The sequence below is a fragment of the Oxyura jamaicensis genome, chromosome 14, assembly GCF_011077185.1.
Source record: "Oxyura jamaicensis isolate SHBP4307 breed ruddy duck chromosome 14, BPBGC_Ojam_1.0, whole genome shotgun sequence".
NCBI lineage: Eukaryota > Metazoa > Chordata > Aves > Anseriformes > Anatidae > Oxyura > Oxyura jamaicensis.
In genome coordinates this window covers 10,121,206-10,144,667 of record NC_048906.1, presented here as the reverse complement: position 1 = coordinate 10,144,667, position 23,462 = coordinate 10,121,206, and the positions used below count along the sequence as shown (strand labels likewise).

At 39.8% G+C, this 23,462-nt stretch overlaps 1 protein-coding gene and 2 long non-coding RNA genes across 6 annotated transcripts in view; 2 read left to right on the top strand and 1 right to left on the bottom strand.

Moving 5' to 3' along the window:
• Positions 1-4,429: 4,429 nt before the first annotated feature.
• Positions 4,430-23,462, top strand: part of CPPED1 (calcineurin like phosphoesterase domain containing 1) — a 51,452-nt gene continuing 32,419 nt past the window's right edge. Inside the window, exons 1-3 of one of the 4 annotated variants that reach the window (XM_035339378.1) lie at positions 4,430-4,714; positions 6,489-6,543; positions 15,025-15,243. In XM_035339378.1, the coding sequence (XP_035195269.1) occupies positions 6,489-6,543; positions 15,025-15,243 (274 nt within the window). In that variant the 5' untranslated portion in view covers positions 4,430-4,714. Of the gene's footprint in view, positions 4,715-6,488; positions 6,544-15,024; positions 15,244-22,844; positions 22,878-23,462 lie in introns of those variants that run through there. The other 3 variants (XM_035339375.1, XM_035339377.1, XM_035339376.1) reach the window with 3 other exon arrangements.
• On the top strand, positions 6,550-13,996 carry LOC118174200. The gene is made up of 2 exons (XR_004754586.1): positions 6,550-7,048; positions 12,218-13,996. It is a non-coding gene; the product is annotated as an uncharacterized LOC118174200 (long non-coding RNA).
• Positions 10,382-11,214, bottom strand: LOC118174199. The gene is made up of 2 exons (XR_004754585.1): positions 11,110-11,214; positions 10,382-10,561 (listed from the first exon to the last, which is right to left on the bottom strand). It is a non-coding gene; the product is annotated as an uncharacterized LOC118174199 (long non-coding RNA).

Genomic DNA, 23,462 nt, shown 5'->3' with positions numbered 1-23,462 from the left:
TTGTTACTGAGCTCTAGGCCTCCTGTGCATTCTTTCTGTGTCTAGCAGTTTCAGTGCAAGCTCACAACCCAAAGTTCTATGGCTCTTCAGGAGCAAAAATCTAATGTGTCACAGGTATACACGAGTGCAAAGAATTGCTCTAGTCTAGTGCTTATGTTCACTAAAATGGTGACTGGTCATGGCTGCTGAATTTGCTGGCACCACAGGTCTCAATTGCTCAGCGAAAGCTGAAAGTATTGAGTGCATTTGAAAACAAAATCTCAGGATAGGGAAATCCGGAATCGGAGGCATCCTGAATAAAGGAGAACTCATGAATATTTGGCAGCACATAAACTGAATGAGACGCTTATTACAATCCTACTAAAACTACCTGGATCTAGATAGAACCTGTATCTGTGTCAGAAATGGGAATTCAGTGTGCAAAACAAATTGAGTTAAATAGTGTGTTTAACTCATTACATCAACTTTTATATCTCTCATAGTTACAGTGACTCAAGGAATATATTACAGGTTTCTTGAACAAATGGAGCCTGCCCACACTAAATGAGTCAGATAAAAATCAATTACATTTTGGATTCTTAACTGTGGAAATAATCAATGTCATCATTGTTCCCTCCCTAGAAGCGAAATACTGGTCCTGGTCAACCAATCTATAAGTTGGTTTGTGCAAAACATTTTAAGTATTTTTTAATCTTATTTTTTGAACCCTTTGACAATGGATAAATATTTGGTATTGAGGCCAAATATTAATAGGGCCTTTTAAAATACCAATAAACACTGTTTAATGACTCATTTATGTTCATATAGAATGTTAAAAGGGCAGACCTTAAGTTTTATCATATTTTGTAATATTTTAGGCTCCAACTGGTAAATTTATTTGTATTTCTGTAGTCTGGAGTCTTCCATTATCAGCAGTGTAACATGATTTAAAGACAGAGTGGGCTATTATAAGCTACTACTCAAAGTTTTCAAAGTTTAGAAATTTGTATCCATTAGCTGTTTGGGGGAGAAAAATATGTGTCAGATTCCAAACCTACCAAACTATAACATCTACTAGGAATGCTGTACTACTGTTACGGCATTTATGTGAGCTGGAAGAAGAAAGAAATAGAAAACAAACTTGATACATTACATTATATACTTTATTTCTTCAGCCTGTGTAAGTCCATAGTGTCTCTAAACTAATACAATGATGTGATACTCTTTATATCATCAGTTTTTATTAATTCCCCTTGCTTTCTCTAACTTATCCCTCAAGGACTGATATATAATAGCAAGCACTGAAAACAGATGTTGATAATTCTTTTTGTGTTGTTTACACCTCCAATTTTCATTGGTTTCCCTACATTCCAGATGGCACGTAGTGGTTCTATTAAATGGGTAAGATTAAAATGGTTTACTTTCAAATCTGCATATCTGTTTGTGCTTTGTAATTTTAATTCCAATGTCTTGACCAATCCCATTCTGTCCTTTTGGCCTTTTGGATTCTTCCATTTTTGCAATTTGTTATCTTCTTGTCATTTGCCAAGAACAGAGAAAAGATTCCCTGCTTCGACCATTCCTCATATGATTTGTCATCAGTGTTAGTAAATTTTAGAATTAATTACTTGTTTTATTGGTACATTCTTTAGGTCTCTCAAAGTGCATGTAATCATACTTAATTAGTTGTAGTAGGAAATGAAGTAGACTGTCTGCAACTGTTTTTTTGGTTGGTTGGTTGGTTTCTGGTTTGGTTGGGTTGGGTTGTTTTCTGTGTTTGTTTGTGTGTTTGTTTCAGAACTTCCAAGTTAAGAACTATTTGGATTGGCAGTATGATGTAATACATACTAGAGTAGTTCTTAGGAGATTTGGACTCAGACCTGCTGTATTCTAATCAGTTGTTACAAAGCTAAACCTCATCTAAACATTTCCTTTTCACTGCTTCCATTTCTCATTTTTGATCTATCTTATATTCAATATACTGCATGCTTTTACAGAATGGTATATTCTCCTGTGTATGTTCACAGTAACTTTTAAAAATTATTAAAACTGCACTCAATTTATACTCTATAAGACCTGATACACAGTACTGTAAATTATTTATTCAGTGCCATTATATTCATGACACTTCATATAACAAATCAAGTCCTATGACAAAATTCTGCTGCTTTCTCTAGGTCTCATCTGGAGTAAGTCCATAAAAAACTATAATTAAACCAACATAGATTTGTAGTAACTTTAAATGACTTAGTCATAGTAAAATGAATATAGCACTTGGTCTATGATCCTGGCTTCAAAAATGTGCACTCCAAATCTGGCAGAGTGAAGGAGGCAGGAGAGAGCAGAAATTCCCCTCCTGCACATACATTCTCCATCCTCAGGTCTCACGTTTATATGCAAATGTTCCTTTATTTCTGCAGATGAAAACACTTCTGCACTCAGGCTGCAAAATCACAAGAAAATGTATTTAAATTACAAAATGGAAATTTCTCATGGCATCCTCATTACAGTAGACAATACTCATGCAGATGTAATATCAGTGGATTCCATTTGAAGAGTAGGCAGTGTAGGCACACCGCATACTCACCATACTCATCACCTAGAAAGAGCTAAGCATCCTGAACCTCATCCATGACCCATCCTGCAAAGAGATTGAATACAGTACTAACAACAGAATTGTAGAAGAGAGCCCCCTACACAGATGTAAAGAAAAAAAAAAAAAAAAAAAAAAAAAAGAGAGAGAGAGAGACAAAAAAAAAAGGTGTGAAATTACAGAGATCTAGATCTTGGAGTCCATATGGCTGTAACCATCCACATCTTCACCAGGTCTGATTCACTCTTTCAGATGTGCATACCTTGATTTAAGAAAAATGGATGTCTTTCACTGCACATCCAGGTTAAGAAAAAGGTAGCTCTGTGTGCTGATCAAAAGCATGTCCTTGTGCTGCAAAACTTTGGTAGGCTGTCTTGCCAAAATAGTTACGTTCTCTCTACACTTTTTTGGCATGATTTTGATGGTATTTCACTTGCAAAATTCATCCTGAGTTTAGCTGAAGTCATGCAGCTTGGAAGATTATATTCTGCTATATGACTGTATGGCCCTATTAAGCAGACAAGTTGAAAATTGGAAAGAAATAGAAAAGGTCAAAAATATCTTTGGATCATTTAACCAATTGCTCTTATTAGCCAGAGCTGTTCCAGCATTAGACTGCAATCAACTACTACTATGATGGTGTTAGGATATTTACATAGGCTGCACCTGAGAGTGACAAATGCACTTTCATATTTACTCGCTTAATGTACCAAATGCTGCATCATGAAGAGGGGAATTGACATAAATGACTTAATAAAAAGACTTCCTCTGGAGCTTTGCATCTAATGATCATCAAGTAGTTTACAAGCAGGAATGAAACAGGCATCAAAATGGTCTTCATTCAGGGATAATAATGCCCCCATTTTACAGATGGAAAAATAATCTAGACGTGTTTTAGGCAATGACAGCAGCCTTATCCAATGCTTCACTGCATGTTTCATAGGACGAATGAAGAGGCACTCAGAGCCATGTCAAATGGTGAAGAATAATGGGACTGTGGCTGTCCTGCCAAGGAAATTACCATTGTGCGGCCTCTCCTACAGTGCTGGGTCAAAAAGGGACTCCGGTACGGAAAAGATTAGGAGAACTTTGCCTCCCAAGGGTTACCTCATACTGTTATGGCCTGACCACACAGTCTGCCCATGAACACGGAGACCGTGTGGGCCGTGGCAGCTCACGTGGTGGGGAACAGGCACTGTGCCTGTACTGTTTTTGTGTAACCATTGGTGGTGATGTTGGTCTCTTTTCTCTGGTGACAAGTGATAGGACATGAGGCAATGGCCTCAAGTTGTGCCAAAGAGGTTTAGATTGGATGTCTGAATGCATTTCTTGACAGAGAGGGTGGGTGGGCATTGGAATGGGTGCCCAGGGAGGCCCCGTCCCCATCCCTGGAGGTGTTTAGGAGATGTGGTGACATGGCACTGAGGGACGTGGGGTAGCGGCAGATATGTAGTGTTCAGTGGTGGTTGGATCTTGGTGATCCTTAGGCTCTTTTTCAACCTAAATGAAAGAACTAGGAAGAACTTCTTTACTGAACGGGTTGTTAGTCACTGGAATAGGCTGCCCAGGGAAGTGGTTGAGTCACCATCCCTGGAGGTCTTTAAAAGACATTTAGATGTAGAGCTTAGGGATATGGTTTAGTGGAGGACTTGTTAGTGTTAGGTCAGAGGTTGGACTCAGTGATCTTGGAGGTCTCTTCCAACCTAGACTATTCTGTGATTCTGTGATTGTGCAACTTTGCGAGTAAAATTGAGGCAAAGGCAGTGCAAGCTGGAAAACATCCCTTCACGGTGCAGGGGAAGAGTGCCAGTTCTTCCAGATGACGTTGGCTTTCTTCACTTTACACGTTAGGAAACACTTGAAGAAAATCCTGCAGCGTTTCACCGACTTTTGCTCCTTCGGGTGTGTGTGTGTTCCTTTCCGCTTCGCCTTAGCTCCCCCCTCCCGGGGCCGCCCCCCGCAGCCGCCCCCCTCAGCCGGGCCGGCCTCCCCCGCGCCCAGGCGCCACCCCGGCGGAGGCGGTGCCGCCCCCTCGGCGGCCCGGGGCCCGGCGGCTCTCGGCAACGGCTTCTCTCGGCATGGCGGCCACGGGGGACGCGTTCCGGAGGGCCCGGGGCAGGGCCCTGTCCGCCTTCCGCCACGGTACGCCGAACCTCGGCGCGGGCCGGCGGGCTCCGGCGGGCGGGAGGTAGGGAAGGGGGGGACGGGCACGGGCAGCCCGCACCGGGCAGCCCGCACCGGGCCGGGATCCCCGCGGTTGTAGCAGGGAGCGGGGCCGGGCCGGGGCCTTCCCCAGGCCTGGGCCTTTCCCCCCGCCGGAGCCCTGCTTCGGGGCCGGCAAGGTGCGGCTGAGGCTGAGCTCCGCAACTTGTGCGGCTGTTGGTTGGTCCCGGCGCCGTACTGCCGGGGGCCTGCAGCCGTGTGGGTGACCCGGCTCGTGGCACTCGCCCGGGCAGTGGCCCTGCAGGTGTCCCTGCGGAGCCCAGCAGGGCCTCGGCTGCCTCAGGGTGCTGCAGCCCCTCGCAAGGTGGAGGGCAGCAGTGGCTCCTTCCCTGCTGCTTCCACCTGAGACAGAATCACAGACCTCCTCACCTGGGCAGCGACCACTCTTGCCTCCTCCCAGGTGAAGGAAGTGTGAGGCTTCGGCTGCTCCTGGGGGCACACCAGCACCGAGCATCCTCCTGTATCGCACCTCTTTGTAAAAGTCTCCAAGGATGGAGAGTCTGCGCTTTTCCTAGGTCTCTCAAGGCACCTGGCAGCTTCAGCAGTCACTTCCTGATGCCACACACGGAAGGTGTTCCCTTGCCGTATACCTGTTTATAAATTACAAGTTGTATTGGTCTGGCAAGGTGGGCAGGGCTATTCAGTCCCAGCGATTCTGCCGTATTTTCTTGGGTATCATTTGGAAATATTTGGCTTTGCTTGTTGCCAAATAAAGAGAAATCACCAACTCTGAGCATGTGAAGTATATGTATACTGTCATTCTGGCAACCTATTAATTGCAGATGGTCTGGTTGGTTTGGAACAGAATGCCAAGCATTTGCTGAGGGGACAGATGGCAGACAAGCCATCTAGTTACATCAACTGTATAGGGAAATTGTAATAAAAGGAGTGCTCAAGGCAGTGTAAAAATTTCTGGGAAAACTTGTGTCAAGTTCTTCTTGAAAATTGCCTTAAACATGGACAAAAATGTGATTTGGTTACCTGTTTTCCAGGTTTGTTTCATTCTTCCAGAGTGTCCTTGTTTGGTGTTCTGTAAATAAATATTGATTAAGGCTTTTCTCAATGACTGCTGCCTTTTAATGTTGTTTAGGATGTCTAGCCCAACTACCATCTCTAAGTACAATGTTTCTATATTAATGTTTTACTTAGCTCTCTTCTAAGAGTCTAAAGTTCAATGTTTTAATGACTAAATGATTGGGAAAAAGAAAAAAAAAATACTCAAGGGCTAACAAAACTGAGGCCAAGTTTCTTGCAGTTTGAAATGTAAACCAATTGTCCCTTTTTTTTTTTTTTTTTCCTCTGGCTTTAGAGTTCATTCATCCTACAGACATAATTCCTTCTGTCAAGCAGGTAGCTACATAAAATATTTACCACTACTGTTATGCTTTGGCAATTAATTTCCTTTTTTCTTACTAGCCTGTCTGCAAAATCATGCTTCCACGCCCTATCCCCTAACAGGCATTTGTTCAGTCTGGTTTCACATGTGTGGACGTTGTACCCCTAACCTGCTCTGATCTAGTCTTGATATGTGAGTTATGTGAACCAGAATCTCAAAGTGAGGTGTCTAAAATATCCACGTAACTGATGGAGCGTAGTGGCAAACACCACATAAATTCCCTGCTTTGTTGGAAGGAGACCTCTGTATGTTTTGGCTTTTTTAATACATTCTCTATCTTTTTTACCCATGCTTCAGATGTCCACTACTTTTGTTAGTGTTTTAGTGACTACACACAGAACTGTATGTTTAGGTAAGTTCTGTTGTCTTCCCTACCACCTCTTCCAAAAACTCTAATGCTACAGCATGCCATGCAAAGAATTTCTGGGAAAGTATGTAGAGCACTTTTTCAAGTAACTATACAAGCAACAGTACCATCAGCTGTTGTCAGGTTGATTTATTTTTTCCTCAAGTGGAGGAAATAGTCCTCTTTGTGTTTTTGCAGGGTGTTTGGTATGTGTGAGAAAATAGTTGTGAGAGCAGGGAGACCGCGTGGTGCAGGAGGAAGCATCCTGAGTGCCTCAGGTGCTTTCAGTGGCTAAATTCTCAGATTGCTCATGCAGAGATGAGCTAGGATCAGATCTGGTGAGAAAAATGAAGTCACCACAAATATAAAATTAAAAAAATAAGTAATATCAAATTACTCAAAAAGAATAATCCTAATTCCACAGCCTAACTATGTGTTTCAGAAGCATCTTTGGACCTGACTTCTGCTAGTTTTGTCTGATGGTTCCAAAACCTTGATCTGCAAGAAGCAGGTAACCAGAGTTGTGTATTTGTATGCTCAGTCCCACCAGTGATGGTTTCTACCTCTGTCATGTCTCTGTCACTCAACTTTAGCATATATTTTATTTTGTCCTGTTCTTTATTCTCTTCCTAACTATGCTGTTTAGCCATTCTTAATCTATTGAGGTAACACCTTTGTAATACTCGCTAGTGCTTTGGTCGTTCATATGAAGTTTGTGTTTGGTTGGTTTTCCCCTGCGTGTGCTACCATGCACGTTTCTGCACTGAAGTTCATCAGCTTTCTTGAACAGTGACTCTGAGTAATGAAGTCTTTCCTCAGTTCTTCACAACCAGGCCTTGCTTGCATTTTGCCAACTAGCTTGGTGTTAGCAAACCTCACTTCCTCGCTATTCAGTTGCTCCTACAGATGGTTTTGAATATATTGAACAGTATTGGTGCCAGTACAGATTCACTTGGGAGTTGTGCATCTTGGCCACCTCCTTTTTTCTGACTCGTTATTTATGTCTGAGAACCTTCATTGATGGCAGCTGGGCTCCTGTAAGAGCCTTGGGTAAGGAGCAGGGTCAGACACCTGTTGGAGATTCAAGTAGACACTATCAAGTGGATTTCCCATGTCCGTCTGAAAGCTGACTTTCTGAAGAATCAGTAAGTGCAGTAACTGTTTTTGTTACGGTTTCTATTAGCTTTGCTGATCAGTAGGCACCAGATTGCTTGGTGCTCTGTTAAGTGTAGAAGTGATACTGGCCATCTTCCTGCTTCTCTGTACAAAAGCAGTTTTAAGAAAGAAGTAATACTGCATGGGTTGGATGGTGTTTTTTATTTTATTCAGTTACTTTCAAATTCTGTGGGTGCCACCTAATCCGAGTGGTTTGTTGGTATTCACGTCTATTCAGGGAATCATTTGCTGGTATTTGAGCCAGGTCTGATGCCCCGTCTTTAGTAAGGAAGGATTCTGGCCTCAGATCTTCACAGGTTTTTTCACAGTGAACAAGGATATGAAAATCTACGTTGTTTTTCTGTTCCACCTTTATCTTTGGGTGCATCTTGCATGTCTGGAGCATCTGTTAGCCATAGTGAATGTCTGCAGGTTACCTGCTCGTATTGCCTCTAAAAAGGGTTTTATTAGATTTTGGATTCATGCTCTTTCTACTTCTTCATTCTTTTAAACTGATTTCTTGGACTACCAGTGTATAAACCTGGAAACCTATAAAAGTTAACCTTTCAGTATATAAAATCTTTCCTGATTTCCTTATTTTGGATGCTTCAGCTTTTATAAGAGTGCTTTCCTGTTCTTAGCACCCTCCTTATTGTTACGTTGTTCAGTCAGGCTGGATTCTTTCGGGCTTTTCTCAAGTCCTTCTCAGTAAATGCTGTGCATATGGTCTGAGCCTCTGGGATAGTGTCTTTGAATAGTTTCCATGCTGTCCTCAAGGATTTTTGCTCTTTTTAAAAGCTTGATAATTACATATAATTCCCCTTCCTTTGAAATTAAATACAACTGCAGTTGATTTCTTATTTTTTCTTGCTTTCACATGGATGTTGGATCTTTGCACATTATGATTACCATTCTAGAACTCAACAGCAATATTTTTGATCAGGGTTTTACACTGATCAGAACAAGTCAAGAACTGCTTCCCAGCTAGCATATTCCATTCCCAGTACTGCCTCCAAGTCTCAGAATTAGGCAATTTTTTTCACGTGGGCTTTGAGCAACTTTCAGTGACTTCACCTTGTCATTATGCAAGCCACCCCCCTTCACACCTACAGTCATGGGCTGTAGAAGTTTCTCTATTTTCTGCAATGGGTTTACATGCTAAATTTGGGGGTGGGCATAAAGGGATGACTAGCGTTTAGCATTTCATAGCCCTCAATACAAATAAACTGTATTGGAGGGGGTATCTCCTACCTTGATATTTTATCTTAGTTTATTTTATCTTCATTTTTAGATAATTTATCTTTAAAAAATAGTAGCATTGTTTAAATTATTTGAGAAATTATTCTGTCAGTGTTTCTTACTGACAGTTCTATAGTTTAAGCTCACTGTACATCATTTCTACAGCAATTACTCCTTTAGGGAGTTTTATTTTCTGCCCTAAAATGTGTTTTGATACCTGTTTTGAAGATTTTTGTTTTTGCTGCTACATAAAATCATGTCTCCCATAATAGGTTATGTTGGTCATTCAGCAGAACCCTGTCATGCCTTTGGTAGTCCCTAAGGTACACCTGGAAAACACAGCTGAAAGGAATTAATGCTTCATTAGATTGAAATCTTCTGTCTTTGAACATACAGAAAGTAATGCCAGTATCTTTTGAAACCATAATTACTGATAACATTTTAATAGCAAACAAGGAATTATTAAACATTTAATGCATGTACTTTATTGGTTTTTAAGCTGCTCCAGGAGTGAAAACAGCTGTTTCCAATAATTAAAACAAATTGACTGAAAGGTGAACTGAAATTTTTGCCTTGTGTATTGTTTGTAATGCACAAATACTGCATTCATTAAAAAAAATGCTTCTTTAGAAAACCGAAGTTATACTTCTTGTCCAATCTTATGTCCATGATTTGTTTCTAGATATGTTACAGGCAGACAGCTAAAAGCAGGGAAGCATGTACATTCTGCTATTTCATATTTAAAAGCAGAAGAGGGACTTGGGCCATCTTTATCTTTCAAAAAAAGATGCTTTAGAAGTTATTAAATGCTTTTGGTTTGCTTTTTGTCTTTGGTTAGCAATCTGAGTCTAAACATGGAAAAAATCCACATTTCAGTTGTTTCAGTGATCTTTCAGAGAAGTGAAGTCAAGTTCCCTGGCAAACCCAGCATCAGAATGAGGGTACTTTTCATATTTATTTCTGCCTACGTCGTACCGAGCAAGCATGTCCAGGTCCTTTCTCCTCTGATAGTGCAGTGTCCACTGAGAGACTGCAGCCAGGAGTAGCTTCTCATAACTGCTTTGTTTCCATGAAATGCTGTAGAGTGTAGAGACAAAACCAAAGCAACTTCAAAGCCAGAGCTTGTTCTGTTGACAGTCCCACCAGTGCCACTGGAAATGCCACCAGTGCTACGGGGCTGTTGCAGGCCTGCTTGCAGTGCTCTGTATCACATCTCTAATGGTCTCCTCGGCCTTTGTAGTCCGAGAAGAAGTTAGAATAAAAAGGGAGTAAATAAAGGCATGTGACAATCAATAGCTATTGTCCCCTAGAAATGGTGAGGTTTGACTTAAATCCCACCTAGGTCACTGAAGTCTTCTTGTGTGTGATCACAATGCACCACCCAGGTTTTCGCCTGCATATTCCTGCCAACTGCTCTGGCCCTTCACAGAATTAATCCTTAGATAAAATCAGAAGCTGGCACCATTTTTCAGCCCATGCTACATAAAATATGTTGCATTGATCCTCTCTCCATACTTTGGCATGCATGGGAGCAGAGTAAGAGTGGGAAGCTATCGAAACTGAGGCATATCACCGTGTTCGGAAGTTGGACTTCTCCTGTGGCAATCAGCTGTACAGCTCTTAAGGAGGCCTGCAAACAAAACAGATTTGGAATAGGAGCTTTGTGGGGCTCTGTTGGAGCAGCTTTGCAGACCTTGTTTTTCCTTCAGAAATGGGTGCCCTATGTACATCACTTGTCTGAGAAATCTGCTGACTTCTGTCTGGCATTTGTGGTTTTTGATTGCTGTGGTAATTTCAAAAAGTCATAAATGACCTCTGTGCCAGTAGTGATAAAGAACCAATTTTCAGGTGTTCTCAGCTCTGTTCAGTTTTGTGATGCAAGGGAAAAGGTAAAAAATATATTTACTAATTGAGTCTGTCTTTTATTGCTTTACCTTTGTCTAATGCAACTATGTAGCTTATTTAAAGGCTTGAAAAATGGACCCCCCATGGATTTGAAAATTGAACCTCCTAGCCAGAAGGATGCCTTTGATGTCATTCACATAAAAGCCATCGCTTGCTGCATTTGAAGGGACGATAGCGACTGCACATGCTCTTTAATTGGAACCTTATGGAGAAACATCGAGGACCTGGATCATGACTGGATGATCACTGCAAAAACAGCTGTTTGTTACTAACCTTCTGCCAGACTTCAGCATTCCCCTGGCATACCAGCAGGGTGGTTTGTCTGAGCACTCTTGTGATCCACTGCAACAGACAGGTCCAAGCAGCCTTCTGGGGTGCTCTCTTACCACTTGAGCAGCTGAGGGTCATTTGCGTGGCTTATGTATACCTGCTCTGCTGGAGGTGCTAACGAACAGCTGGTGAGGGAGAAGCAGGGCATGAAGATTTGCTAATAACTGTCTGAGCACAGATTGAAGTCCATCAATAAATTGTGTAATTGATAGGCAGAAGACTTCTGGGTCCAGCCACAGTAGTGGAAGGTGCTTTTCTATTCTGTTCCTCAGTGCTACCCTCTTTCCATGCTGGTCTGCTGTAAGAGCACTTGTGCAGGAGTGCTCCTGGGGTTTTAAATCAAATCAGCCAAGCTGCACCAGTAGCAACAACTTAGTTTAATCGGACTGGTGTTTTGCCTTGCACTGATGCAGGGAAACCTGTGTGAACTGCTCTGCAAGCTGCAGTTAAGAGTTATTTCCTGGAGGAGCTAGTTCCAGCTGGGGCTTAAGGCTTGGTGCACATGCAAATCTGCACCAGTGCTATTGTACCAGTACAGTTCTCTTCACAATATTCTGCTTTTAATCGTAGTACTTGATAGTAACCGGAACATAGTGCTTTATAGTAACTGAAACATGTTCCCGATAAACAAAAACCTAAAGTGGGTGTCCCTGTATTCTTCTGTTTGCATACATTCTTCAGTGTTTTTTATGTGGGGATGAAAATCAGTAACTACTAAACTAAATTGGTAAGTGCCACATGATAAATGATAAGCTAATGCAACCTGGTTTAAATACTGCTCGGATTTTTTTAAAGTTAGGTTTCTAGCAATTAAATAGCAAGAAGAAGGTAGAGAAAGCTTATTCAACCTCACTGTTATTTTGTAACTATTCAATAAATTGTCAAATACCAAAAAAGAACTTTCAACTAAATTTGACTAAGAGCAGTTAATTAAACTAACATTTTTAAGTAAATGTGATTTACGTAGACCCAATTCCTGTATCTTTCCTGTTGTCCCAGCTTCGTTTTCTAAATTTGATTTTTTTTTTTTGTCTTTTTTTCTTTCCCACAGGAGACTGTGGCGTATATTACCTCTGCATCAATTTCAGTTTTTCTCTTTTCACCCCCTATCTCTTTCCTTTTCTCCCCACTCTTCTTCACCTCCACCTCTGCATCTTCTGCTTCTCTTTTCTTCTGCCGCTTCTTGGTTCTGTCTGTGTGCTGAACTTCTCTTTACAAATTCATCTTATCAGTCTCTCTCTCCCTCTGCCTCACATGACCGTCACCCACCCACTCAAACCAAAGCATCTGTGCACAAGCTTGGAAACATTCAGGTACCTAAAACCTAGAGAGCTACTGTATTGGCATAGATGTAAGGCAGGGGAAAAAGAATGCCATGAAATGAGAATAGCCCCTGCTCTGGCCTTGCAGAGAGTTTAGCTCCAGTTCTGCAGCCTCCCCAACCGCACGCTGTCCGCTTGCCAGGCTTCCCTCTGCCCAGGCAGTGTACGTGAACCTCCTTGGTATGCGGGACCAGGTCCAACCCTGCTGCCTGGCTGCTGCAGCTGTGCAGCCGCCCTTGCCACCACACTCCACCCCATGGCTTGAGCAGGGGAAGCATGGTGCATCCATCCATCAGTGAAACCCAGTCCTTTAAAACAAAGATTAGCTTTTTTAAGTAGTTCCTGTGAAGATAGACAGAAGTCTCTTTGTTGGCTTAGGTAACTATTGTAGAAATTACTGGCTTCAGGTTAATCACTGCAAAATAAGTTGATTTTGCTCAGCATCCATGATCAGCGCTGGCTCCCAAGTTACTGGAAAAGGGACAGGTGTTAAGGATCCCACCACATTGCTCAAAGACTACAGCTTTTTTCCTGAGCGTCAGTTTAGTGAGTGTGAGGTTGTAGCACTCCTCCATAACAAGCTCCCATTTCAGACTTTCTCTTTTCAGCTTTGCTTTGTATAGGTCATAAAGGATTTCTGATGCAAGCCTCCTTAACTCATTTCTTTAGAACTTTCTACTTACAAAAACTATGAGGTGATTTCTCTTCCCAAACAATGCCTTTGATACAGGATGTAAGCTGATTTTTATGGCAGTCGTATTTTTCATTCTCCATGCAAGACACACACAATAAAAACCTAAATTACTTCGTGTCATTCAGCTGGTTCCATAAGGCTTCTATTGAAAACTCATGGATAGATGGATCATTTCACTTCTCTGAATAAGTTATGTAATTGGAAGAGTTCATTTCATTTCAGAATTAAAAGCTAATAAATGGCTCGGAGTTCTGTCTATGAAATGTGATTATTATTTGGAACAAGGCAATGCTAGCATGAATTAACAAACAATGTTAATGGATGATAAGTAATTTTGTTTAGAAATTAAATGTTACATTAACCAAAATGTAGAAGTTTGCATTTGGCAAAGTGATGTGATGCCATAGCAACAGATGACAATTACAAGCAGCTTTGGGGACTTGCCCACATTCCTTCTTAGCCACCCCAGTCCTCCTATATCCATGGTGCAGATGAATTATAACCCCTGCTTTCCAACCTTCCTTGAAAAAAACATACTCCTCTTCTTAGAAAGTAAGAAGGTCCGGTACTAGGCCACTTAAAACCAGAAGTGAATCCATGTGGTAGACATGTTACTTGCTTATATGCTGCTAGTGGGGGATAAGTCTAGAACTGCTTCAAATTGTACGTCAGATCAGGCGAACACCATTTGGGAACGTACTTATCTATTGTATTTTAATTTGAAATAATTTGCTGTATCATTTTTTACATTCAGCTATAGATTGATGTAGTCACAGACTTTCTGATGGTTGAAATGCTGTAAAAAAAAAAAAAAGGCAAACAAAATAGGAGTTAGATGTGCTCGTAACAAGCGTAAAAGTGAGAAAGCCAGACCCAGCTGTCCAAACTGAAGTTTTCAGATCACAGATGAATGTCTTTAGACAGCTAGAGAAACCCCAGTGTACTTGTGTTTGTGCTTTAATTCAGAATTGAGATGTAATTCTAGGGAACATGATACCAATTTTTGTTTTTAATCAGTAGCAAGCTATAGCTTTAGTTTCTCAGTGTGAGATTTCTTTTTCGTAACGTGCTTACAGGCAGTCTTACGTGTCACACTTCTTTTGTGCTACTCGGTATTGTAGTATCAAAGAAACAAGTATACAAGAAAATTGTAGCAGTACAAATTCTGTAGTATAATCCATCTGTACTCACTCTACCAATGGAAATTTGTTTTGTTTTGAGTTCCCACCTTTTTATCATGGTTCTTGGGAGCTATTGTGGCAGTTCCAAATTAGGTTTTCCATTGCTGCTGCCAATTCTGATGTTGCCAGGATTTGTGTTTGCTGACCTTGGTTCTCTTCGGTGGCATTAGCCCTAGCTCCAGAGAATGTATTGCGAAAAGCATTTAACTCAATAATAATTTAAGGACAAGTCTGATGGAGCCATAAAATGTGGAATGCATTGTGTATGTTTTAACTTGTTAATTAAAGGAGCAATAATTGGAGTCTTAAAAGAATCTACTGAAATGTAATGTTACACACTTGTGCTCTGTTGTACTCTTGAAATTTCCAGCACTATTTGCAAAATTCTTCACATACTTTTACTCTAATCAGTCTGCAATTACCAAGTGGTATAATTAGATTAATGTACTTTCATTTATTGCAGCTATGCCTTACAGGAAAATTTTGCAATTCTGCCTTTATATTTGTCCTATATGAATGACTACAGAGTTCTATACTTTCATGAAAGTGGGCTCAACTTACTTAAGTGAAGAGCAATCAATTTAATGAGACACAGAACTTTTCATTCTCTTTATAAGTTTCTCTAGTACTTTACTTTTTTTTTTTTTTCCTGTGTTTTTAGATGCTGAGTATGAGTGGAAGGGACCTTTCTACTTCATCCAAGGAGCAGATCCTCAGTTTGGACTGATAAAAGCTTGGGCAGTTGGAGACACTAAAAACGGAGATGATGAATGGAAAGAAGAAATCAGGTTAACAGAACAAGCAGTGCAGGCTGTTAACAAGCTAAACCCTAAACCCAAGTTCTTTGTGCTGTGTGGAGACCTTATCCATGGAATGCCAGGTAAGGCAATTAAAAGTATATCAACTGCATTTTCTTTATATTTCAAATTGGCAACAAGGATAATTCCCTTGACTTCACAATATTCTTTCATAGCATTTGGTATCCTACTGTTTTGGTGTTTGGAAAAAATAGGATGTTTTTAGGTGATTCTTGAGATGTATCAAGCATTTAAATTCTTAAAATGCTACAAGTCAGCAAATTCAAGTTGTAGTATTCTGTCCTGTTGCTGTAGAAAGCAGTGATCAGTGTCTGTGTGTGTATGACCACAGGAAGAACAAGAGAGTATCTAGAAAGGTGCATTTTAAAATTGGACAGTCATAGCTTTAAAACAGACTCATAATATTGTCCATTTTAAGATAAATACTCTTACTGGAAGTGAATAAAAAAGTCATCTTACCAGTTGGCAAGTGGTCTCAAAAGCAGATCTAAACAAAGAGTTTTTGATTTCTTAGCCCTGATAACTAACAGAGCTGCAGACAGCCTTAGCAGTGCAGCTGACAGCACAACAATCCAACAAGAGAGCTTGCAAATTGAGTCCTGCACACTTTGCTCTACCTGAGGTGGTGCTTCCTGGCCCTTGTTTGCCCAGCAAGGTTTGAGTGCATTAGACACCTTTCACTAATTTATTCAGTGTCTCGCAAAGTGAATTTTAAAACCTTAACTGCTTAACAAGACAAATTGAATTACATTGTTATTTATAAGCTACAAACTGTCTTTTGACCAGAAAACAATTTTAGTGATAGAGAGATTTAAGCTTTCTAGGTTATATTGCATAAAACCTCAGCAGCTTGATCATAATGTGAAGTCTGCTGTTACAATGTTTTATTGATTTATCTTTTTCCATTAATTTTGGAAGCATGCAGGTTTAGCCCAGAATTACAAGCTAATCTCTTCCTAAGAAGCATCTAACCTTCCCATAGCAGAGGTTTAATAAGTATTTCGATTAGGACATAATTTATGGAAGAATTCCACGTGTTGCTTTCAGCATCCCTTGTAAGGGGAGGAAAGAAACTCAGAACAAACAATAGGTGTTCTGCATCCTGTTGAGAAGGGTATTTCACACACACATTTAAATAATCAAGAAACCTAATCTAATTTCAGTTTACCGTGATATTTCTAAATGGCTCATAAAACAATGCAGAGTTCTATCTGATACCTTTGTCTACCTTTGTCTATTTTGATTTTATCTACATTATTCTAAGGCCTATTCTGTTGATAGAGAATGAGTGCCAGTTATAGACAGCCAGCAGTCTTCTGATTTCTGCTAGGTGCTGGATGGCTGATAAATGAGCGTTGTGTGCTGCAAGTTTGTTTTCTCTTAGAAATGGATCTTTCGTTACCCCTTTTACCAGTGTATGTCTTGGACTTGTATAATATTTTAAATAGAAACCTATCAGAGTGCAGCAAAACATCATCATCCATTCATTTTACTAGCAAACGTAAAAGAAATCAAATAGGTTGTACTGCTGAGATCACTTGTGTTGTATGATGCTGTACCTTGTATAAATATTTGAAGCTGACTACTGCAATTTCCAAGAAATTGCAAGAGCAGCTATTAACTTGCTTGAGCTTCTATATTTTATTTAATTCACCGAATAAGTTCTTGTTGATTTAAATTATATTATTTAATACTTTATAAGCCTGTGTTACCAGGTCATTAAGGAAATAATAGGAAATACACGGCTAAAAGGAATTGTAGTCTTCAGATGAAACAATTTACTGTCTTATTTCATTGCTTCTTTTGTATTTGTACAAATGACTTCCTGTGTTGTGAGTTGGTAAACATATAAATACAGCTTTACAGCCAGGCATTTGTCTTTCTGTCCAAACTGATGAGAGCCTGAGATAGAAGCGAATCATTCTTCTTTGCAGAGATACCTGGGGATTAGCACACTCTGATCAGTTGCCCCCAGAGAGATGTGTGATACCATCAGAGGGGATAGAAATGCTGAGTCAGAAAAAAATATTTCATAGAAGGTAAATCGGAATCTGTGTCTTTTAAAGGAATTTGAAACAAAGTAGTTTAAACTGTATGGATGTCTGTTTTGGAAGTGAAATAACAGGTGTTTCAAAGGATTTTGCCCTACATTTTTCTTTCAGTCTCTGGAATAGAAACTCCTTCAAAACACAGAAAAGGTTAAATAAAAACTCTTAAGAAAATATATTTTAAAGCAAGACAACCCACACCCTGTTGTAACAATGTTTTATCAAGATGCATATTAACAGTTTCTTTGGTGGGGCTTGTTAATAGCTGTTACTGTATGAGACATAGCAAGACACCACCATTAAGAAGCCAAGTCGTTGGCCTTATAAGAACTTAGTTGCTGCATATTCTTTATCAAATGGAAATCCCCTGATGTGAAAAATGAAACCTTTTCAGGTTCCTTGCAGTGATAGTTTCTGGAAGACTTAGAAATACTGCAGTCACTTTTTCTGTTTTTCTGCCACATTCCATGTTAAGCTCTGGGGGTCAAGGTGACTCACAGAGGAATGAGTTCCTAAATTTCTTCTCTTTGAGGGCACATGTTTGAAACTCTAGTATATTTCTGCACCAGTTCTAGCTCAGTTTTAAAGCAAAAATAATAATACAGAGTCGTTATATTCTATTATCAAATGGCACAAGTCTCTTTCCACTAATTCTGATACAAATACTGTGCTTGATATTTCATACCTTACAAATACATTACCTCTTTTACCAATTCTAACTTAACACCACAAAGAAATAAAAAGGTAAGTCAGCAGCTGATTAAACCTCAAGAAAATTTTAGAAAGAGATCAATTTAAAAATTATAATAAGAATACTGAAATTTGCCAAAGCTTTCAGCATTTGTTATTTAAAAAAAAAAAAAAATCAAAATTTTAAGTCTTTCTGCAGTAGTGCATTAATGAATAAGAGAAAACAGGGAATCTACGATTTGTTATAGCCAATAGCTTTTCAGGTAGCTTGAATGCATAATTGTTTGCATGCAAGAATGGAAGACCAGTACTTGCATTTCTTTCCCTCGAGGAATTTAAACATTCTGACTGCATGTTTGTAGCAGTATGGTACTGCAGTCCTTTCATGCTTCTCCACAGAGCAGTCTCTCAAAGAATAATTGCTGTGCCAGTTCCCTTATCATGTTAGTTCAATCAAAGGAAGGATTAAAAAATCTTTTTTTCAGTAGGAGAAATTAAAAATTATATAAGACAAGATTTTGATTTAATTTTAACAGTTGTGAATTTGGCTTATCTTATTTAATATCTCAAATTACCTTGTAAATCACTTGTGTATATCAGCTATATTAAAACTATATTAAAATCAGGGTTAATGAAAGTATCATAGTTACTGTTGCAGCATGGTTACAGTCAGCTGAGGTTCAGCTTATTTTATGATCCACTGGCTGATGTCTATCAGGTTCTTTGGATAACATTACTTTATAATCAGTGCCTGACAATAAAAAAGGACAAAAAAAAAAAACCACAAACATTCCTCTCTTAATGTGTTTTATCATGAAGAGCTCAATTTAGGGCTTGTCGTAACTGTCTTAAAGAACACACGCTAGCTATTTAGCTGAAGCAAGGTTGAAGCCTTTTACAAAGGAACTCCAAGAAATCTCAGAATTCCAGCAGCTCGAAGTGATGAGCAGAATCCTGATCAGCTGGGAAGCAATCAGGCACAGCACTTGGAATCCATTACAGATGTCATTAGAGCAATGAAGTAATCAGCACCAGTATCTTGGTATTTAGCTGCTGATTAAAAGTAGTTTGTACTCTGAATATTATTTTCAAAAGTTTTTCTTGATTACATAATCAAGAGTAGGATATCTATTCCTGGTAATGCTAATATTGTGGTACATAATCAAGAATTTTAAGCAATACCTTATAGTGCAGCTTTGTTACTAAAAACAGTTTCTGTGAACTTGATCCTTACACCTAGACACATCATGATAATGAAAGACTTGCTTCTAAAAACATCTGTGTGCATTAAATTAGTATACCATAACTTACTATGGCAAAAATAGTAATCTGCAAAATATTATTAATTGGGTAATGTGTTTATTTCACTACATTTTTATAGCACTCTGGCAACTTCTTTCCTTTTTTTGTCTTTTTTTTTCGTATCAAGTTTGAACTTTCTGTTTTGGTTTATGACAGCTTCCCATGTCCTTCCATCAACCAATACCCGTTGAGCCCCACAGTGCAGCAAGGTTCTCCACCCACCTAGACTGCAACATCCTAATTCCACAGCCTTTGGAAGTTAAAAAGTGCCTTGCAGTGACATCAGCCAACTCTGCATTCTGGGATGCTTCCCATCAAGTCCCACAGACTTACTTGGGTTGAAGTTTTTTGAGAGATACATGATTGAATCCTCTTGCACTACAGACAGTTCCTTTGCTTCTTTAAGTCTAGGCCCAATGGCTTGGGATAATATTTCAGTGAGGACTGAGACAAAAAAGGCATTGAGCACCTATCACAAATCACTGCCTCACTCAGCAGTGCTTCTACATTTTCTTTGTTATTTTATTGCCAAAGTAGCAGCAGAAACTCTTGTTGCCCACCATATCCCTTGCTAGTTTCAACTCTTGTGGAGTTTTGGCTTTCCCAACATGAGCCTTGCATGCCCAGGCAGTTAGTCTGTGTTCTTCCTTTCAAGCTTATCTTCAATTCAGTCTCCTTTTTATGTCCTTTTTACATCAATGCTCAAAGAGTTCCCCATTTAGCCAAGTCATTCTCCTGACAATCTTCCAATCTACTCTTTTTTTTTTTTTTTCCCCTCAGTATAAGGATGGGCAATTCTTGTTAGGAGGAGGTTTCATTGAAGACCTGTCAACTCTCTCAAACTCTTGCCTTTCAGAGCTACCTCCCACAGGATCCCATCTACCAGTTCCCCAAATAACACAAAGTCTTCTCTCCTGAAGCTCCAGATCTGCTGTCTGCCTCCTTTACTCCCCTCAGGATTATGAACTCCACTCTGATGGCTGCTGCTGCCAGGGATTAACACGCTCCCTAGCACCTCCTGTGCTTGTGGGCAGCTGGGCTGGAAGAGTGGGCCCTGGTTGGCCCACAGCTTTGCATCTGTGTTAAGAGGTTGTCCAGGCTCCTCCTGAATTGCTGTCAGCAGGTATTGGGGAGGTTTGTCTCCCTTGATACTCAGGGTCTGTGCTCTGGAGACTTCATCAGGTTGCTCTTAGAAGACTTAATCAGTTTATTCACCCCTATTGTCTCCAGCAAAATTCCAATCTTAAGGGCTGACCCCTCCTCTGATCCTGAACCACGGTCTCAACAAACCCGGTGTCTGGTCATAACTAACCCCCTCCTTACATGGAGGGCAACCCTCTCCCACCTTCTTTCTTGCCCTTCTTCCCTGTTTCATTTAATATGCAGCATTGAGCTTTCTTTAGCATCCCATACCTTTAGTCTGGAGCAGTGCTCAGGAACCAGCTTCTGCATTTCAACATCTTTCGTTACAGCAGCAGAGAATTCAGCTGTTTGCAAGGTCACCCCACTGCAGCCATGGAGAAACGCTCACTTGTGAAGCTGAGAATGACAGCTCTTTTTATGTGGCTGAATTCCCTTGGAGGAATTTATTTAAACTGCATTTTTGTAATGATGCTACTGCTATTAGTGGCATGATAGACATCAGTTCTATCCAGAAAAGTCTTTTATGTGATGTAGCTTTAGACCAGGTGTTTAATTATTTTTCATTAATTGCTCTGCTTACAAGGGTGAAAGAACAAGTAAGACAGCAAGTCTCCTGCGAACTTTACTTAGCTCTGAGTGTAGTAAAACGTAGCTGTTTAGAGACTAAAGGAAACGAGACTTGTCTAATAATGTGTATAATCAAAAAAAAATGATAGAACTTAAGCTTGATCTGTTAGCAGTGTTATAATGGATCAGTGAGCAAGCGATGTTTATGCTTGCAGTTCTAGATTAATTTGTATGTATATGTTAATTAGAAGAAATTAAAATTACTGGAATTGAGTATTATAACACTCAAAGTACATTGTGAGTACCTGTACTAATTCCTCCAAGTGAAGGTGTAATCTCTAATACACGTTTTTCCCACGCAGGTCTCTGTGTGGTAGACAATCCACCACAAGCCTTTTTGGTCAAGTAAGCCCAAGCAGTAAGATGTTTCAGTTTTTTTCCTCTACCTTTGTTTTATATTAGTAAATGATTTAATTAAAGGCTTTCAAACTTTTCTTTCTGACACATTTCTGAAACAAATGTGGTTCTGGTGGAACAACCTTCAGCTTTTGCTAAGGTGAGTGGACACCGCATTTGGCAGGAACAGCCGTGCATGTGGTGCTCTACTTCAGAATTCCTTTATTTTGCTGAGAGGTGGGAAGGAGGAAGACTTGCATCTGCTATTACAAAGGTCTTTTCTCTGAAGAATACATCTATTCCGTTTTTTATGTCCCTCTGCAAAAAAAAATCAATCTAGACAGCTGTGTAAATGATGGCAGGAGACTAAGCCATTGTATTTGAAATAGACTGATTTCCAATACAAGAATTTTGTTGTCTCTGTTCTTCTGACATGCGTAGTGAATTAATTATGATAGCACTTCTTCCTTTTTAATTAATCTGCCTATATTTCCATTTCTCTCATTAGTTTCAGAAGCAATTGTCCATCTTTCTTTCTAGTTTGATCACGTCAAGATAAGCAATTTTGCCTGTTTATGCTTTCTTACTCATTCCCAGTGTCTGGTGTTGTGGGGCTTTTTTGCACAGATTTTTATTCATTTTAAAGCAGACAAAATATTTAAGTGGTGTTGCTCATTTCAGATGCTTTTAGTCTTTTTTTTTTTTTTTTTTTTTTTAATCTGTCTTAGCTCTCTTGAATTACCTGTACTGCATCCCTACAACGCACCCCCACCCCACGCAGGGCAGGGTGTGGGGAGGAAGGGAAGGTACAAGGAGCTGATTTTCTATTTGCTGAGGTTAGAGCTGCCTCGTGCCATTTTGCACCTCAACAGTGGCTCTGAAATTGGTACACCTGGTTCCTGGGGAGATGTTGCACAGGAAGGAAAGCACTTCATTTAATCCTTGTATCTGCCTGAGAGCTTTGTTCGTTACAGTAGATCTTCCTCCTTTCCTAGAGTTTAGGGAATACTTTTGGTCTTTCAAAGATACTCGGTATTACTGCATGTGGTGGCAGTACTGTAGTGAAGGTGTCTGTGAGGGAGGGCAGTAGCTTTGTAGGTTATATATAATTGCAATATGAATTTTATATCCAGACTAAAGATAAGGTCTCATTAATTTCTTTTTTTTCTACTATTAAATATATTTCCTTAACATCAGATGGATTTGCCATATGCATTTAGTTGTCTGCCTGATAGAGTGAACATTGTCCTTGTTTTCATGTGCCTATATATATAAATATATATATATTTGCACGCATTCTTCCATTCACATATATGTGGATATGCATTTCAAATCCTTAACAGGGCAAGTATTACAAGTGTGATACACTGCAGTAAAAATGGCATAAATTGATACTTTTTTCAGATGCAAACTTGTTACCCCTTAATGAACAGAAGGTGGTTGGGGAGAATTAAACATAAGCTTTCAAGTTTGAACAAAGCAGCTCTGGTCTGCATGGTACAGGAAGAGGAAACAAGGGGTTGTTACCAAACATGACGTGGCATGGAAAGGTATGCAAGGAGATGTCTCGTATCAACAGTTTGACTGCTCTTCAGCAAAGCAAACTGTATAATACTCAAAAATGTCTACACAGCTAAAACTGGGTAGACCCAGTTTCTGAACTTACTTCTGTACAATTTAGGTTTTTGTTTAATCCACCAATGCCAACCGAAGCCTGAATTGCCAGATAATTCTCTGTGATAGGATTAGAGCACAGAGTTGGTCAGCATTTTGGTACCATAAAGCGTGATTAAATGTAGACTTTTATATAAGTTTCTTTTGTAAATGGAACAAGTTAAGTCATCTGATTAGTTTAATCTATACAGAGCTGCAGTCATTCAGTAATATTTTCTTATTGCTCCTTGGTTTGTTTGCTGTCTGTGTCTCCTCTCTTTAGAGCCAGTTAGATTTGTAAGATCTTCCAGGATTGTGTCTGCTACACATTTTCTTTTTTCTTCGTCTTTTTCTGTGTGGTCTGATGTTTATTTGGGGCTGTGAGCGCGCACACACACACACACACACACACACACAAGTGCCAGAGGAACTTCCAGGGAGAAAACAGAAGCACACCTATATGGAACTTGATGGGGTAAGGC